This window comes from Triturus cristatus, chromosome 8 (genome assembly GCF_964204655.1).
Source record: "Triturus cristatus chromosome 8, aTriCri1.1, whole genome shotgun sequence".
In the NCBI taxonomy this organism is placed as follows: Eukaryota; Metazoa; Chordata; class Amphibia; order Caudata; family Salamandridae; genus Triturus; species Triturus cristatus.
This window is the reverse complement of record NC_140591.1, coordinates 1,468,881,317-1,468,900,280: the sequence shown is the minus strand read 5'-3', so window position 1 is coordinate 1,468,900,280 and position 18,964 is coordinate 1,468,881,317. Positions and strand designations below refer to the sequence as shown.

The 18,964-nt window shown below is 42.2% G+C and overlaps 1 protein-coding gene across 3 annotated transcripts in view; it reads left to right on the top strand.

Moving 5' to 3' along the window:
* The window catches only part of KLHL35 (kelch like family member 35), a 145,666-nt gene extending 129,552 nt beyond the window's left edge, over positions 1 to 16,114 (top strand). For all 3 annotated transcript variants that reach the window (XM_085623286.1, XM_085623287.1, XM_085623288.1), the window contains exons 6-7: positions 2,137 to 2,325; positions 8,345 to 16,114. In XM_085623286.1, coding sequence (XP_085479412.1) covers positions 2,137 to 2,325; positions 8,345 to 8,533 — 378 coding nt within the window. In that variant the 3' untranslated portion in view covers positions 8,534 to 16,114. The remainder of the gene's footprint in view (positions 1 to 2,136; positions 2,326 to 8,344) is intronic.
* Positions 16,115 to 18,964: the final 2,850 nt, after the last annotated feature.

Sequence of the window (18,964 nt, the reverse complement as noted above, 5' to 3'; positions counted from 1 at the left end):
AATATATTGGAGCGTCTTACATTAGCACCCGTTAAATTGCACAAAGACAACGATCATGTTATTTTTAGTAGGCACGGGGATTGTCCAGAATCACGCATGCTCCAAGGTCGGCAACTCTATTCTTACGCCGCAACTTCGCCCACAAGAAATAAACAATTTTCAATGGTATATACAACAAAGCCATATTTGTTGCTTATTTATCTTATGCAATCAACAACCATTAACAAAGTCAACAATACTGTTTGTTGTAGGTGTAATGTTACTTGTTGTCTTGTAGATCTGCATGCAATGACAAGCAGCAAAATACCAGTTGCTAAGCAGCACAGATTTCTAGTTTAAAGTGTATAAGCGACGCCCTTAATTATGTTGGTCACGCCCCTTTGGGAGATTCTTTAAAAATTGTGAAATGATTAACACTCGTGAGGATGATCAAAGTTAGACATGGAGTGTTTAAAAATTATTTGCGACATGCCTCTCAGATTCACACTCGTTTCTCGTCAAAGTGCTTTTGATTGCCCGGCCTCTCTGGACGAGGCTTACAAGATGGCTGTCGTTCTTGCTATAATGTGCCCGTTTTTTGGGGCAGGTACAGGCAAAGTTCACATTGAGTTTTCTACGCGCATGTTCATCTGCATCTTTGCATGTCGCGTCGCGTAGCCATATTAAGGATGGGCAAAACGACCCTATACGAGTGGACTATTGAGTTGTTTTGTTTGGTCTCGGCATTGGTTAAGTTAGAGCTATTGGCATTGCTCATGACAATGCCGTTTCTTTACATGTTTTAAAAACAAAAACATAAACAAAAATAATGTCATGAGCAATGCCAATAGCTCTAACTTTACCAATGCCGAGACCATTGCATTGTAAATGCTTGTTTCTTTTGCTTTCAGCACTCCATGACAGCATGCACATGTCTAGCTCTCCTCCTTGAATGCTGTTTCCCCCTTCGGTACCACCTCCCCTGTTCACTCTGTATTGCTCTCTCATCCTTACCCACAAGCTCTCCTTTGGTTTCCCCATAAACGCTCTACCTTGTTTATTATTATTTTTTGGCCTCCTTTGGGCCCAGTATCAAGAATTTCTGTTGCCCCATTGCCCCAACCCATTCCATGGTGCTTCCACTCCTCCCTCTCTCATCATCCATTCATCCTTTAGTCACCAAATATCTCATGGTCCGTAAAAAAAATAAAAATCGGAGGACCTGGCAGCTGCTATTTGCGACCTGATCGGTCCACAATAAAAAACGCTTTCACGCAACTATAAATATATATTTTTTTGATTTACCGATCCAAATGACGTGCCATTTGAGTCAGTTAATAAAAATCAAGCACCTGCATCCTTCCTGAGGCGCATGCATTTCTCATCACACATGTACTTGCCTAGGGAATGACGAGGCCGCCATTTCTTTTATATTTTTGTTTACTGATGCTACACAGCTTCGTCAAAAAGCATTTAGATTTTTGTCGATGCTGTATAGGATTGTCAAAAATCATTGGCAATTCTTATAGGTCTGAAAAGCAACACCGATTGACTTTGCCATCACTTGTTCAGCCATTCATCTGCCACACCAGATTTTATTTGTACCTTAACACTGCAGACTCTGAATGTGAGCACATGGGTGTATCTCTAAAGACCTGGATGAGAAGAAGTGGAACCCAAGGTCTGCAGGGGTCTGACACTGGTATAGTAATGAAATTATGTGATTATCTTAATGATGGTTTCTTTCTAGGCCCAGTGGCTATGTTACCAAGCAGTCTATATTCTTGCAGTGCTTGCTTTTTGTCTGCTGTTGGTAGGTAGCCACCGGTATAGGATTTACCGCCTTATAAATCTAATGAGTTGACATAAACCTGTGATACTTTCATGTTTAAGGGAAACTAACAGTGTTTCCACTTGCTACCTGTCTTCAACGATTACCGGCACAAAGCCAGAAATCTCCAGATACATTCTGTTTAAATGAAAAGTGGGACAAAAGTCACCTTAAAATTCCTGAGAAAGAGTTTTTCTGGTTTTGAGGATAAACATTTAGCAAATTGTCAAGGTTCTAGAAGAAGTCAAGCAAACTAGGCTCCAACAAATTAATCTCTTGAATACATGAAAATGTGTTAAACTGTGGCATATGCTTCATCCCTCCAGGTCCAGTGCTATGATCCGGAAGAAGGCACGTGGACATTAGTCTCCTCAACGCCATTCTGCCAGCGATGTGTCAATGCTGTGACGTTGGACAACACCATTTATGTCATTGGTGGACTCTTGATGAACATCTTCAGCTACAACCCCAGCCAGAACATTTGGATGGAAGTTGCAGCTCTCCCTGGACCTCTGGTAAGATGTTGAGTCTATCTGGGCGTTTTGTAGTATATTCGTGCGAGTATATTATTGTGCCAACAACATTTTCAGGAGTACTTTCAAAACCCGATGCACGCCCATGGCTTATCTCCATCTTCACATCTCATGCAATACAGTTCCCAAAATTAACAGATTCATAGAAAGTCAGAAGCAGCGTGCACAAGAACTTCAATGTGCACCCAAAGCTTTGTTGCATTGTTCCAGAACACAAACTGCTCACTACACCTCCACCACAATCTCAGATTATTCCTAGATTAACAACTATGCCATGTAAACAAACCACAACAACTTTGTTAGATTTTGTGTGTACATGAAGCTCAACTTGTGCAAGAAGCACAACTAACTTGGGAATGTTTTAGACTCCAGCATATATGTCAATGGAAACTATCTGCTGTTTATAAAATAATTGAACGCAGTTACTACAACTTTCAGATTGCAAGCTTCAGACCATAAACTTGACTTCCCCTTGCAAAACCTCTGCTCTCACCATCAGGAAGCGTAAATTAGATGAAGATGGGGAGAGATTGTGCCAATTCCTGCTGATCAAATCACAACCCTCTCCACAATTATCATGCCACAATTTTATGTTGTGCACTTGTATTTCTGCCTGATTCTACCCATAGCGATCATGGCACTGTAGAGTTGAGGAGAGGTGGTGAACATAGCCAACTGTGAACTGCTAGAAACCTCGGCCTGAGAATATTTAGGAATTTTGGTTGTTCTCTCTAGAACTGAGCAGGTGTGACAGACCTAGGTGTGCCCTTAGGATTCACCTGGAGCCGTTTTCCTCAGGAGTGCCCACAAACTCCCTCTGGACATGATATAATTCTTCAGATTTTCTTGGTTGTGCTGCTCATTGCTGGTAGGCCCAGTGGAATCTAATGAATGCCACCATGTTTGTGGCGCATGCATCAAGAGGTAACACAAACCTTAGGATTTCACATGTCCTCATGGCTGGCCCTGCTCCAAAGTAGCTGCAAATGTGTGGCAGTGCCATGATCCTTCTGAAGGGAGTGGAGAGCCACAGTAGGCCACCCAAAGGCGCTCATCTGACAAGCCATGTTGATTCCTGCTCTGCTAATGCCTGTCATTGCATGCCAGATGTACAACCCAGAAGTTGTCCATGCCATGGCCTCTGTTAGAAGCAAAAGGAACAAATGATGGACGGAATGCTGAACAATGCAAACATTGGGGTGAATGTTTGACTTTGTTCAGCACTCTGTCCATCAATTGTTCTTTTTGCATTTGTCACCCCGAGTTGGACAGGTATGCCCAGACGTGGGTCCTGTGTTCTCCATGCCACTGGAGTCAAGCTAGCCTGGCTGATGAGGGGTGAAACTCCAAAAATGGTCCCAGTATGCTTGTTTCCGGTCCAGGTAGGGACTGGCCTGGTAGTTTGGGCTGGACTTTTCCTGTGGGGAGCAGGGTCATGACTGATTTGCATCCTTGTACTGGGGTAAATGCTTGACATTGTTCTGCATTTCATCCATCAATGTTGCACATGGCCTCTGTTAGAAGCATGATGATAGTGGGAGCATTGTGCTGGGGAGAAGGAGAACCTTATTTTGATTGGTTAATGTTGTATGTTCTGTAATCATTCACAGCAATCGAGGGGGCAATGTGGCTCAGTGGCTCTGCAATGATAACTCCCCACACTGATGAACCGATGACGGAATAGCATTCATCATTGTGGAGATGGTTTGGAGCGGACACTTCTCGTATGGCTGTATTGTCCTATTCAGCTCATGTGTGAATGTGACTAAAGCAATGTAAATGTGCTAAATAGCAAGTGAACGTACAAACTATTACTATGTAATGAGTATTTAGTGATAAATGTGCACCAGCTTGTACAAGATGTGAGTCACTGAGGGAGTTTGCATTTTCACTTGTGAGCAGGCCAGTTTTAATGATTTGAATTGGGATCTGAGATGCCTTCAAGAAGCACAGGAAGCTGCCTGTTTGTTTTTAGATTTAATGGACAAACTATGTCTGCCCATGGTTTATAGGTGAAAACACCACTGTTTAATTTATAAAAAAAAGAAAACATAACTTAAAGGCCAAGGTTTTGGAAAGACTGCAGCAACACCTGTCTACTGCACATGCTACCCATTGCAAATGCCTTTGATTCTAGATCAATCCTTGCTGCAAGTGGGCTGATAGTGTGGGACATAGTCAAGAGCAGCGGGTCTTAACCCTAAGTGGATCCTTTTTACAGGCCAGGAAACATCTGTTCCTGTGGTTCAAAGAAGACATTGCCTGTGCATAGCCAATCACTCTGACCTGTTTTGGTGTGAGGCGACCACAGGAATAGAGGTCCATGCTGAGCCTACCTGACTTTAAATCAGCCAATGGGAGGCAGATCAATGTTTTCTCTGTTGAGAGGAATCTACACACGACTTGCATGTGTGCCGCCACTTCCCAGCCATGCTGCTGAAGTGCCACTATAGTTGTTCTTAATGAAGAAAAGTTTATTTTACACTGCATAAGAAGTTAAGACGAAATCATTATAAAAATACCGGAACTAGGTTGTTCATCTCTAACAATTCTAGTTCTTACTGTAACAAAAACTCTAATTACAACTCTAACACTAAACACAACCCTAATCCTTAACGTGGACAACAGCAAAAAAAGGGGTCTGGCCTTGTAATGCGGGCTAGAATTCTCCTATTGCAGCAGGACCAAGGCTAATTTTGATGATTGGCTCCTATCTTTGTTTGTCATGGTAGTCACAAACGTGATAGCCTAGAATGCTGTTTCAGGATAATTACCAATGGCTGAATTTAATTCAAGCAATCCACCCATCACTTTTGTATTGTCCTCAATGCAATGTCCTGAGTGTAATTGATACGTCTACATATGAGTCCCTTGCTCACTATACCATAGGACTCAAGGTGCACACTGCTGACGAGGCCTAAACAGGCTGAACCCCAGTGGTGTAATACAGGCCCTCGCAGCCCCCATAGTGCGGGGCCCCCAAGCTCCAGGGGGCCCCCTCAGCACAGTACTCTGGCCGGAGAGCCCCTGATTCAGTGTGGAGGGGTCCCCTCCACATACCTTGCAAGGGGGCCCCCCTCAAGTTTCGTTACACCAGTGCTGAAACTGATCTGGAGTTGCTTGCATCCCCGTTCAGAGGGGATCCGGCCTGGCAGTTCGTGCTGGATGCTCCTATTGGGACAGGACCAAAGCTGATTTGCACATGGTTCGTGCAAAAAAATGGATTGTGGCCCAGAGAAACTACCAGTGGCTGAGATTAATTCAAGCAATCCTCCCACCACACTGTTGTTGTGGTAATCCTTATTGTGCCACTAACCTTAATCCTTGCCCTAGGCCAATCCGTAGACTTTACCGAAACCCTAAACCAAAGAGCTCAAACCACAACTTTAATCCCAACCTTAACCTGAAATGTAGAATTAAATTTAGGCCTAACACCAAACCTAAACATTGCCCTAAGCCACCTCATACCTCTAGCCTTACACTCTAATAACCCTATCTTTAACCCTAATCCTATCATGAACGTCAACCCTAATCTGAACCCTAAATGTAAGCGTAATCTGAAAGTCAGGCTAAGTGCTAAAACAGCACAAACATAACTGCAACATTTAACTTTAAGGGCCTCATTACAATGTCGGTCGGACCGCAACCGATCGGTCGTCAGTTTTGGTCCAACCAATATCTGCCCCTGTGGTCCGGCCACCGCATTACGATACGGCGGTCGGAGGCAGCAGGTGGAGGGACTGACCTCTGCTGTTCCGATGGGCTCAAGGAACCCGTCGGCCCAGTGGTTGGAATGTATTCCCTGCAATAAGGGAGGTGCCTGCTCAGGCACCACTGTAGGGATTACGATGTCCCTTTTGGTGTGCTTTTCTATGGGGGTCCGACCGCCTTGGGAGCTCCTGTGGTGCCCCCCTAAACATCCCTGCACCGTGTGGCAGGCACCATGTGGTGCCTACCATGCGGTGCAGAGATGTTTAAAAAGTACATGTTTACTATTACTGCTTGTGGTGCAGGTCCACAGTACAAGCCGCAATAGTAAACATACACTTTACGACCACGGTGAAGGGGGATGCATCATAATTCGAAATGCGGGACCTCCAACTCCTTGTCGAGTGGTCCTGTTTTTGAGATGATGTCGGTCGGATGCTCGTCTGACCCACATCGTGATAGGGTCCTGTATGTTTAAACAGCTTCAAACTTAAACCTAGCCCAAATTTAGAAATCACATAACCCTAACACCTGTTTCTCAATATTAGCTTTGCTTGATGATTGAAGTGTTCTGAGCATTGAAATGCACATGCCAAGGGTCTTTGGAGTAGGAGTTGTTTGTTGAACTTGATAGTATTGGAGCCTGGAAAAGATTTCACTTGCAGCATTTATTTTATATTTTGCAGCAGGCCCCATTGCTACAGGGTGAATGCCAGAATACCGAAGATGGTCCTTAAGTGGGGACTTTCGGTATTTCTGAGAATTCGTTTTTATTTCACTCTTTTTGAGGGAATACAAATATGCACTGTTGATTAGCATTAAGTGGTGCCAGAATCTCATGCATCAGATGTGCATGCACTCGGGCTAAAGCAGTGTGGCAAACTACCTGTGCCTTATTACATTCTTTCAAACAGTGGCCTGTTTATGGTATTCTCGGTGCGAGAGTGCAGGCACAAAGGAGCCATCACTGATCTCTAAATTCCTGTGGCCTATGATCCCCACAATCCCTGACATGTTATTGACATGCTGTGTCAATTCTGGCTGTTATGGAGGAATCAGAAGTGACTGCTGCATACCTGCTAAGAGGACTAGGGAATACCACTAGTCAATCTACTTCATGGTGTGTTGTTCATGGGGCGGTTCCTTTCCCCCAATTTGGTCCTTATTGGTGCCAGATCCTGACTGTTTCCGGAACTCTTCCACTTCCTGTTGGTGCTGCCCATGGAGTCCTTTGATGTGCATGCCTCTTTGTGCCCTTGGCTGCTTGAGTTATCTGGAAACTGAGACCAGTGGATGGCTTCCTCATTGAATTCCTTAATGGAGTCCACTTGTCCTCAATTTACTGCAGCCAAACTAGCCAAAGTAAGTGTTTAGGTGAGCACATCTACATTTAGTTAGATTTTGGTTCATAAACGTGTATAGTCGATTAATTTATATGATCTCTGATATACTTGGTGACGTGACCAAGCTTCAGTCATCTTATGTGTATTCCTTTCCTAACAATAGGGTTGCATCCAAGTCATTATTCTGTATAACTCTTCACACATCTCATCTGAAAGTTACCGGCTGGTACTATGCCTGCCTCAGATACACATTCCAGATTACCGATCACCTTGCCCCAGTCTCCATTTTGCATCTTCATCATGCACCTTAATGTACACACCCCACAGTGCATCAACATGGTTTGTTCACACACGGGCTACATAGTAGTTGTGTTTCTTGGCTGAGTTTTCCCTGTCTCCCTGGTGAAACCTGCCTGTGGGAAACACAATGCCAGAGCCTCTTCTTGTCATTGAGATGTGTATCAATGGGGTAGAGTCCCACACAAGTCCAGAAGTGGAAACATTTACATATTTCCATCTCCCTGGACATGTACCAAGACGTGTTATAGGCACAGACCCACAAGATATGTCGAGAACAATGTAAATCACAATTGGGGGCATAAATATTTTCAAAATATACCCTATTCTTCAAGTCTAAGCATGTGCTTGTTCTCTTCAGTCACTTTCTAATGGGCCAAGATCAAGATACTGACCTGGAATCAAATGCATGTGCGGCCAGGCAGCGTGCACTTATAGGCTACGATCAAGCATCTTCGATCGTTATATGTTTCGATCATGTCAGTTCGATGATACCAGATAGACTACTCTTCACAAACATTGAAAAGTGTAGGCTACCATTAGAAATAACCCACAGCTCTGTAAATTTGTTGTAGAATGAAATACCAGTGATTTGTGTAATACGTACAGTGATGTTTGGGCAGCCAATAATTATGGTCTCTTCTTGCTTGCAGGAAAGTTCTGGTGTGACAGTGTGTGGTGGTAAAATCTACATCCTTGGCGGAAGAGATGAGAATGGCGAAGGCACTGACATGGCTTTCACCTTCGATCCTGCAGTCGGGAAGCTTGAAGACGAGCCGCCACTGCAACGTTGTATCAGCTACCACGGATGCGTGACCATCCTCCAGAGCCCCGGCCGGTGACCACTCCCACGGTGCTGCCACTTGATCAGACATACTGTTTACAACTGTGCCATATGTTTCTAAGAAGGGCCATTGCCCCTGTTTCTTTCAAGCTGTAGTAAGTTGAACAAAGACCAGCAGGTGTTAGTGAGGTCAGCACATCCATGACAAAAGAGACTTTGGGCTTTAATATATTTTTTATTTCTTAGGAAACTAGAACTACAAACTTTAGGTTCAATCAGAAAATTGAATTCCAGTGCTCTTTTCAGAATAACTCGTTTTACTGACTCACTACTAGACAGGTAATGTGACTGGTTTTAACTTTGTGGTTGAACTCTCCACATGTATCACCTCTGAAAAGTTTGAATTCCTGTTCAATCGTAGAAGTTTATGTGGCGTTGAGGAAATCGTCCTAAGCTGCAGCTCAAGAGATGTCCATTCAGGTAATTTGGGGTCTGGAATCCAACACTGCCCAATGTTTGGCGATCCCTTTACGCTGTTGTGTGACATCTGGAAATAGTTCAATTATCTTGAGAAAAACTTTGATTTGGCCCCTGACTTCGCTTGTGGTCCTGATGTGTGTATGACAGAGCACTGAGGATCAGCCCATCAACTCAGGTGTCAGAGGTCTTCTGGACGTCAGGCAGTAAGACATGGTGAGGTGGCTTCTTGGGCGTAGCGGGGAGGGAATACTGGGCTTTTTAAAACATCTTATCATAGAAAAGCAGAAAAAGGTCACAATATTGTTGCAAAGGAAAAAAGATTATTTCTTATTTCAAAAAGTACGTTTTTATTGGAATTTCCGTGAAATAAGATGGAAGATTAGTCAATTGTGTGTTTTCTTACATTTCATTGTGTATTCATTTCTATTCAGTGTTACTGATAACGTCGGCTAGATTTGCTACAGTATTTAATATTACAAGGTGTACATGGAACCACAATGTCCAGGGTAGATATTTGCCTGTGAAGCTAGGTGGGAATTGAGACTGATGTCAAATTTTATGATGGCCCTAGCAAAATATATTTTGCTGTTTAGCTGCTCCCTCTCCACTATCATCAGTCCTTTTAATTGGCTACTACCATGTAGCCTGTTGCCTTCATGTTTTCTACTAGTGCTGGCAATCAAAGGTAGCTGCCTTTTTCTTGCCTTAATGTGACATTAAACACCGTTCATTCCACTGGCTCTGATACGCCGTTCAATATCACTATACATAGGTGCTATGAAACCCTCAGGTAGAATGAGTTCCATCAATGTGTACCCCTCTGTTTAAGCTGTTTGTTATCATAGATGTAGCAATGGCTTCACCGCTGAATTAATCGAAGCATCTTTCACATGTGCCAAAGCAACCATTATACCTAGTGAATCAAGAGTCCAAGATTCCAATTCCAGCGGAGTAAGGCAGGGTTACTAATGGCTCAAAATGTTGTGATTCACAAAGCTTTTCTCTGTTTTAAGCACGGAGGAAATCACAATACTCGTTAACATGTTTTACTCCTGGAAATACATGAGCAAGTCACATCTAAGACTGGAATAAGACACAACTATTCTGAGAAAGTGCTTTGTGAATCAGATCTGGGAACTCAGGTGTAATTGATGGCCAGGACAGGAGTAGAACACAGCATCTGACAGAATAGGCTTTGTGAAGGATGTGCAGACCATGTGATTAAAACACAAGATGACAGAAATAGTCTGGTACTAGCTGTAGCAGCACTGGCCTCCTAGTCGGTTGATTACAGCACACCTGCTGACCTGAAGAATATGGAAGCTCCAAAGATGTGTCTCAACTTCTCCTCATTTGATTGATTTTTTAAGTAAATTGCTTGCCAGACACTTGCTAGCCTAACTTTAAATGGAAGAACAAATATCTAGAAAACTAAGCAATGTAAGAGACTGGACATTGCGTCAAGTGGTGTGAATAAGCATCTTTTGTCATATAGAAATGATACACAAGGTTATCTTGAGAAACTCTTTATAAAAACACCCAGCTTGTGTAATTTCGAACACTTGTGCGTCATGGAGTAGAACAGAGGGTCTAGGGCCCCTAAGTTACTAAAGTGTTACTATGAGTGAAGAAAGATAAGGGAATATACATAAACTCACACCCTTGCATTAAGTTCTCATTTCTACTCAGTATTCAAAATATTCAATTGTTATGTAGCATATACGCGAGTAACAAATAAATAACAAACATGTGTAGGGTTATCAATGAAGCACTGCTCAGCATATTCTTCTTATGTATTTAATCTTGAAAGTCAAGATGTTATGCAGCCAAGTGACCAAGGGCCCACTCGTCTGCCCAAAGTTAAGCTGGCATTGTGTCTTAGGTGAGATGGTGGAGGGAGAGACAAGTTCTATTAACAAAGCTAGATCTTTAAAAGACTAAAATTTCGTACCAAAACATTACTCCTATGTTTGGGTCAAATTTCTCAACTAAATCTGTGACAGTGGTACATTTATTTGAGTATGTAAAGTATATGCAAGAAGAATTTTCACCAGGTGAAAATTCTGCATTCGGAAATGTGACTCGAATATGCTTCTGTTTAACTTTTTTGTTTCTTTACGAGTAAAAAAAATCCCAAGGTAGAAACCCCTTTCCCTACTAACACAAGTCATATGGGAGTGATGATCTCTTCCAGTCCTGTTCCGGGAAATTGATTTATTCCTGCTGCATTCATGGTTTCAGATGTGTGTGCTTCCAGAGTGGTCGCCTACTTGCAAGGGATGTGCGAATACTGCCAAATGTGCAAGTGTGTTGGTGATTTGCTACTTTTCAATGCAGACTCCTTCAAGAATGCCCACACATGATGCTTTGAGAATGGGACCCAAAGAGAATACTTCTTCTCTAGTCTAGAAAGTGTACCTTTCAGTCTAGCACTGGCTCAATAGCTGTGTTCACTGCTGAAGCTAAATCACTCCAAGAAACTTGGGACTTACATTAGGAAAGATCACAAAAAAACTACTGCAATAACAGTTAAATGACCTAGCCAATAAATCTGATGTTACATCAGCAATTCTAACAGGATACCACTGTATTATTTGTACTGGGCTTGGGATGAGACAAATCAGTCCCTGATGGTCTGAGGTTCTTCCCTGGTTTCCCAATAACATTCTTGTGGACGTCACTGTGTCATGACTCATATGTACATGCCTTGCTTCTGTAGTGCCTTGTATCTCAGGAATACAATCCACCTATAGTTATCCTGAATTGATGCTAATGTGGGGAGAAGTGGGGATACCAGTTGCTCTTACTGCTGCCCATTATGCCTTGCTGGTGGAACCCATGTTTATCTCCTATCAAGGGGTGTTCTAAGTTCTGGAATTCTATTACGATTAACATTTCTCTTAAAACTGAATAATAGCAGGCTGCAAAAGTTCAAATTAACTTCTGGCATAAGCCTTTGGCACTTATTCTTAATTGTAGCTGTTGACCCGTTGAATACTGATGCGCAACTCCTAGATGCTCTCTATGTAACCCATTCCCCTCGTTCATTACATTTTCTGATATAGTGCTCTTTAGCGCCCTGTGTAGTTCTTTTCCACAGTTTATTGTTTAGTAAACTCTTCACTCAGTCCTTCACCCCTTCACAATATCTTTCTCCCACTCACTCAGTTCTTTGAGATGCTATTCTTTGCCCGTCCTTTCCTGAGTCCACTGTATATTCTATATATTTTATCTTACAGTCACTCACTCATTCGTGACTGTGAATTTCTATGTCTTGCTTGACAGAGCAGCTGTCTGCAAGACCTTGTGTTACCAATCCTCCAAGCAACCAATGGCAAATTCAATAGGTCTGGCTTGCATTTTGAGTTTTTTTTAAACTGTTGCAGTAAAGCAACACAACAAAAATGTTTGCTTTCTGTATAAAATGCACCTATTAAATACAGAATTCAATGTGTAATGAGTATTTGCCCTTTTGAAATGTGAAATAAGCCCAGTTGCATTCTAATGCCTACACTGCTTAGTAGGCAGGGTGATACACCAAACAGCCAACAGCAAGCAGTTAGAGGGGCCATACTCCTCTGGGTGGAGCCAAATCTCACTCCATGTATATGTTAAAGAATTAGTAACAATAGGTTGTGTAGACAGCTGTAGAGTAAAGCCGGACCTAAATATATATAGATTGGGGCTTTCGCTCCACCCAAAGCAGTATTACTCTCCCAACCACTGCTATTGCTAGTTGGCATATCTCTCTGCCTTCCATGAAACGCTTCCACTGTAATCCATGAGCGACTGATAAGTATTAGAAAAGTGCACCCAGTCAGCAAGCTATTTATCACATTCCTTTCTTTATTTCCTATATCCAACCTTGTTATGGACTGGACAATAAGAAGGTCTGTAGAGTTCCCTTTTTGACTTCCCGACGAAAGAGGGACTCCTCTCAGTAGCCACGGTGTGACCCTGCACAGAAATGTATATGGGAAAGATGCCAAGTTCATCCTTAAGAAGTCCCAAGTTAAAAGGAAAAAATGCAAGGATTAAAAAAACTTCTCAGCAATCTTGTAGCTCTTGATTAAAGATGAACATTAATACTGAATAGTTTCCCAAGGTACCAAACTTTTCCTGACAGCAGGAGGTAGAAAAGAGCTAAACAAGTTATTACAGAAGCAGAATCCAGTAGAAGTTCCTACTGCTAGAAGTCAAAAATCAAGGACAAAAATGGAAGCAAGAACACAATAAAATATAAAGGGCAAATATGTTGAGGTGCATCCAACGCTTGGAAATGCTTCCTTACTCTTGAATCATCCAGTTACTGACACCACAGAAAAAGGCTCTACTTCAAATTGAATAAGGAAGCTTAATTACCAGCCCCTGAACAGACTGTCATTTGGGAAGGGCAGGTTAAGAGCCTTGTCGATGCTCCCTTCCTGAAAACTGTGACATTCTTTTGGTACACAACGAAGATGCTCAAGGATGACATCCTGTTCCCAGTGCTGAATTCTGAAGACCCGCCGATGCCATTTGTGCTGGTGCCTCTAGGCAGCTCATGAAACAGCCCGGGTCACCATGAGCTTAGACACTAGATTGGTCTAGGTGGAACCGACGTTCAGCCATTTACTGATCATTGCATCTACACGCTGTCCGTCATTGCATTAAGCACTCTCTCCTCTCCTGAATGCATGTACCTTTAGGCAAATTCCTGGTGCATCTTTAATCACAGATGCAGCACTTCTATACCGAAAGCAATTCTTGTTTGCTAATTTTATTCCATGATTGTCAAAGCCAATAGGCCAGGCTTTGATGTGATAAACTGCATTTGTGCTTTAGGTGCCTGTAAACAGCATTTATAAATGCTTGTGCATATATAAATTAGTACATTGAGGCCAGACTTATTGGGTTTGCCAATGCTTGTTTCTTCCTGATGCAGTGTTCAACAGACATTTCAGAGTCCCCCGAATGGGTGGTCATACAAGAAAGATCTGTTGCTCATCAACTTACTCAACAACCTAGAAAGACCAACCCATGCAGTGGCTTTTTTTGTTTGGGTGGCGGCCTCAGCACACCCTCTAACATGAAACTATTCCGCTGTTTCAAAATCTCTTACCTTCTAAGACGCTGGCACGTTTGATTTCTGCAAACTGTGCGAAGTGCCTCAAATTCGGGACAGGACACACATCACAGGAATTAATTTTAACAGCTCTTATTTTTTCGGATATGTTACTATTTTTATTGTTAGATGGTTTAACAAAAAGGTAAAGCTACCCAAAGATTCATTGTTATTGCTGAAGCAAAGAGAATGGTGGTGTTTGGGCTGGGGGTCGATACGGCGGAGGAGGATGAATGCAAGGGGGAGAAGCGTGGTTTAGCAGTCTCCAGTCTGTAAGCAGCATTGAGCGTGTGGATTTTGTGGCTCTTTTGTGCGTAAAACAGTGAAATATGAGAAGTGGTAGGCAATTATTTCCTTAAAAAAGCATCAACAAATTGCAATGCTCGTAGCATTTTCAAACCTGAATATTGAATGTTATCTCTCAATGATGCTGTTTTCACCAATGCTGTTTTAGGATATACTGTTATTTGACTTAGGTTTTGTAATGTGCCTATTGGGGCCAGTAAGCTGTGTCAGATGTTCGTGTACTTTAAAATGCCACTTGGACCAATAGCAGTATGACAGTACATGTGCCCCCAGAGGTAAGGCCTCCTTTCACGTGTGCAGTGTTATTAAAAACGAAATTCTCTGTTGCTCATTCTAGACCAGGTTCTTCAACACAGGCCTGGATAACAGGATCTGTGCTCCATTCCCAGGGTAACCACAGACGAAGGGGCATATCAACAAGGGCTTTATCTCTGCTTTTTTGGCTTTAAAAGCCAAAAAAGCAGAGATAAAACTAGTGCCCTATCAACAACAGGGTGCTAACACGCAAATTTGCATGTTAGCACCCATTTACTCTACGCTTCCCCTTGCATCTCTAATGAGATGCAAAGGGGGCGTTCCAGAGTAAAATAATAGGAGAAATGTCGCTAAGCGACATTTCTCCTATTATCAAGAATGTCGCTAACCCTGTTAGAGACAAAAAAAGCAGCGCTAACCGCGGTTAACGCTGCTTTTTTACGTCTGCTAATTTTCAGACTTAGCCATGATATCCTATGGAAGGAGGATATCATGGCTAAGTTTGCCTGTCCCTATCAACAAGGTAACGTGTGATTATCGCTGGGTTTCCAGCGATAATCTCACGTTAGCCTGTTAGCGTGAGGATTTTTATCGCTATTGAGATAAGCGTTGCTAATAGCACGCTATCTCAGCGATAAAAATTCACGCTAGCCGGCGATAATTATCCTCGCACTAAGAGCGCTGAGCGATAATTATCGCCGGTTGTTGTTGATATGCCCCCAAATGAGTTCCATTCAGATTAATTAGATCTAGCTTTAATTTGTGTGGCTATCCCCAAAAGGTGGCATGGGTCTGTTGCTTCTGCACCTATGTTGCATACCCCAGTATGAGCCCATGTTCTTGTTTAGAAGTCTTTTTATCATCAATTACTGTGAAACATTGTGTTCTCAGATAGCCATTTCCAGCAGTGAGAGGAAATAGGGATTTTTATGTGACATTTCTGCCTTCACATTGAACTTTAGTTAGATTATCAGGATATCCTATGAATATGTAAATGAGTCTCACTTAGACTCTTTGGATGTACTTTTATCTTATGTAGAAATATTGAAGGTCTCACACATATGGCCCTCATTTACAACGACTGGGTACCATTTGCTTAGACCACATGGTCATTTTATGACTTAATTTAATGCTGTGAAAATACATTTAGAAAAGCAGATGTTGTGTGTGAATAGAGTTTCTGTGCCAAACAGATCAACAAAGCTCAAGTTTCAAGTTCCTTTTGAAAATAAAAAAGTTATTTGGTTGATGCTAAACTAGTGTTTCAGAATTCAGGACAGGATCTGACTGTGAAACTGCATTCTGCCTTTTATATTTGTATTTAAGTTAATCTATGGGTTTTGTGTGTTTCACTTCTAGTTAAACTCTTTCAATGTGTGTATGTGTTTTTGCTAAAAATACGTTTAAGTACAACATGAATTTATACAATACATTTTATAATGTTTTGATAACTTTTTAACTTATTGATGAGTACTTTCTTGAAATAAATGTTTGTGCTTCACTTTTTTGTTGCCTATTTCTTTCACATTATCCATTATGTTCCAGACATATTTGTAATTTGCTTTGGTGTTTAAAAGGGTAAAGAGGTACAAAATTAAACCTCAATGACACCAAATCATAGTGTGATCTGCTGGTAGTCAATACATTACAACTACATGAACAAATATCGTTCAGGGTTGTGGTGTTATATTACATCCTGTTCATGTCACCTAAGGAGGACAGATGATTGGATTAGATCACCTTTTTGTTTCTTCAAGGACACATTCAAAATCACACATGAGACTCTTGATTTAATTTGCTGATTCATTTGGAAAAGCATTGCCATCTAGATGTCCTCTTTTTAATAGATGTAACAAACAGAGGCTCGAATCATGTGCGTTGGCACCAAGATACAGTAAAACATTGTTAGGCCTGAATCACAAAGGACACTTTCTTAAGATTTGACAATTGCTTCTGTACAATAATACCTCTCTTGATTGGTGCATTTTTTAATTCAAAAGAGTCAATGCTGCAAGAAGTACAGCCCCAAGACTATAGCAATTGCAGCTGTCCAGGAGCATTCCCATGCATAGAATTTATGCATGGGAAATTTTGATCAGATGGAAAATTCTGCATATGAAAATATGATGTAAATATGCATTTGCATGTTAAAAATCTCCTTGTAAACGTTTCTCCAGTAGGAAAAAACTTTAGCCTGTGATAAAATCCTTTGCCCCACATTTCCATTAAATATAGGGGTGTTCCTTTTCCAGTCCCACCACTGAAGCATGTTAATTTCTGCTCTCAAGAGTAAACATATGTGTGTGTTTCTATGATAGAAAAGAAGGGGGAGAGATAGAGAGAGGAATAATTCATGGCAAAAGAATTTCCTATTTGGAAAAAGACCCATCACTCACCAACCTGGTTGTTGACATGCTTCATCATCTGGGTCCCACCCTGACCGCCGAATGCCGTCAGGGTGTGCTTCGACGCCTGGAATTCCAGTGGAGCGGGTTTTCGTGTGTGTAAGTGAGTGAAAACGTGAATGATGAAAAATAAAAGTGATATATTAAAAGTGTCAGCAGTGTGCTTCCTGCGTTGGTATGTGTGTGTGGTCAACATATTTCAACCTTTCTACACACCTACTTCGGGGTCCCACAGTTACCGAATGCACTGTGGGACCCCAAAGTAGGTGTGTAAACGGGCGTACCGGTGAGAGAACCAATGGTTCAGAGCCCACGCTTCCAAGGGAACCATGAGGCTTTATATTTAGCCTTTTTAACATCCGAATCACCCTTCAAGAACGGCTTGAAGGTACAACAAACTACTCTCTAATAAAGGTGTAGTACACAGAGGTTCAGGGTGTGGGTGCACCTTAGCGAGTACAGACCCCCCGTTCCTCAAATTCCTGGTCCTGACGAAAACCTAAGAATTACTAGAAAGGTTGAAACATGTTGACCACACACACATACCAACACTGATATCACTAGCCATTAATACCAGTAACGATATCTATTCACAGGTTTTAATCGTGCCAAGTGGCTTCATATTAAATTATTAGCCGCTGACACTTTTAATATTTCACTTTTATTTTTCATCATTCACGTTTTCACTCACTTACACACACGAAAACCCGCTCCGCTGGAATTCCAGGCGTCGAAGCACACCCTGACGGCATTCGGCGGTCAGGGTGGGACCCAGATGATGAAGCATGTCACCAACCAGGTTGGTGAGTGATGGGTCTTTTTCCAAATAGGAAATTCTTTTGCCCTGAATTATTCCTCTCTCTATCTCTCCCCCTTCTTTTCGATTGAATCTCCCTCCTTTGTTTTATACTCATATCCAGACCGGGGGTTCGGGATCCTCATTACCCTCACTCTCTCTATTGTTTTTTTGGATGTTTCTATGATAGGACACTAACTGCAAAGGGTATGTGAGAAGCCACAAACCTTTGATTTTATACTTCTTCTCCCATTTATACATGTAGGACCTGAGATGTTCACAAACTTGCCCCTAACCCACATTTGTAAATTATTGGAGGAATTTCCACATTTGCAGATTCCATTTGTGATGGTGGAATTCCACCAATCATGATTCTAATAATCAGGATTGGAAATTGACTCTTCCAACTGGGCGTTTTTGTGAACTTAATTTAAACCCAGGTGTGTAAAATGCTTTGATAATTGTTCCAGTTGGGATTTAAGGGCTAGATGTACAAACACCTAATGGCATAAACGTCTGTGCAATTTTCTCACAAACTGGTTTGCGAATATGTCTTCATGTGCAAATACTTTGTATTAGCAGGTTAAATCTCAACTTGTACATTCTCAGTGGGTTGCAAAATGAACTGCCTAACGATTATTAATTAGGCAGGTAACAATTTGTGACACCCTGTGATTGACTGCATATGGAGGCATGGAGGCCTGCAAAGAACATGAGACCGTAATCCCTGCATTTGCATTCCCAGCAAGAAACATATTTTAAGGCAGCCCATGTATCTTTAAGAAATAGGTGGTGCTTAAAAAAACTGTTTCCCGTTATGAAGACATCGGGAAGAGCTGGCGACAGGACTACTACCCAGCCTGCCTAGACTGCCAACATTATTCCCAAAGGAGAAGCTATTCTTTGCGGACATGATGTTGTGTCGTCATGCCTGGCGCGGCTTCGTGACAAGGTCAGGCCGGGTTGTGGGCGGAAGGGCAGGAGCCGCGGGGAGAAGCGGCAGTTTCGAGATACGAGGTGAGGAATAAAGACGTGTCCTCAACACGCCCGTGTCTGTGTCTCCTTTCTGGGCGCGGGACACAAAAGTGGCGACGAGGGTGGGATGACCCCCCCCCCCTCATTCATCCTACAACTCGGGAGAGG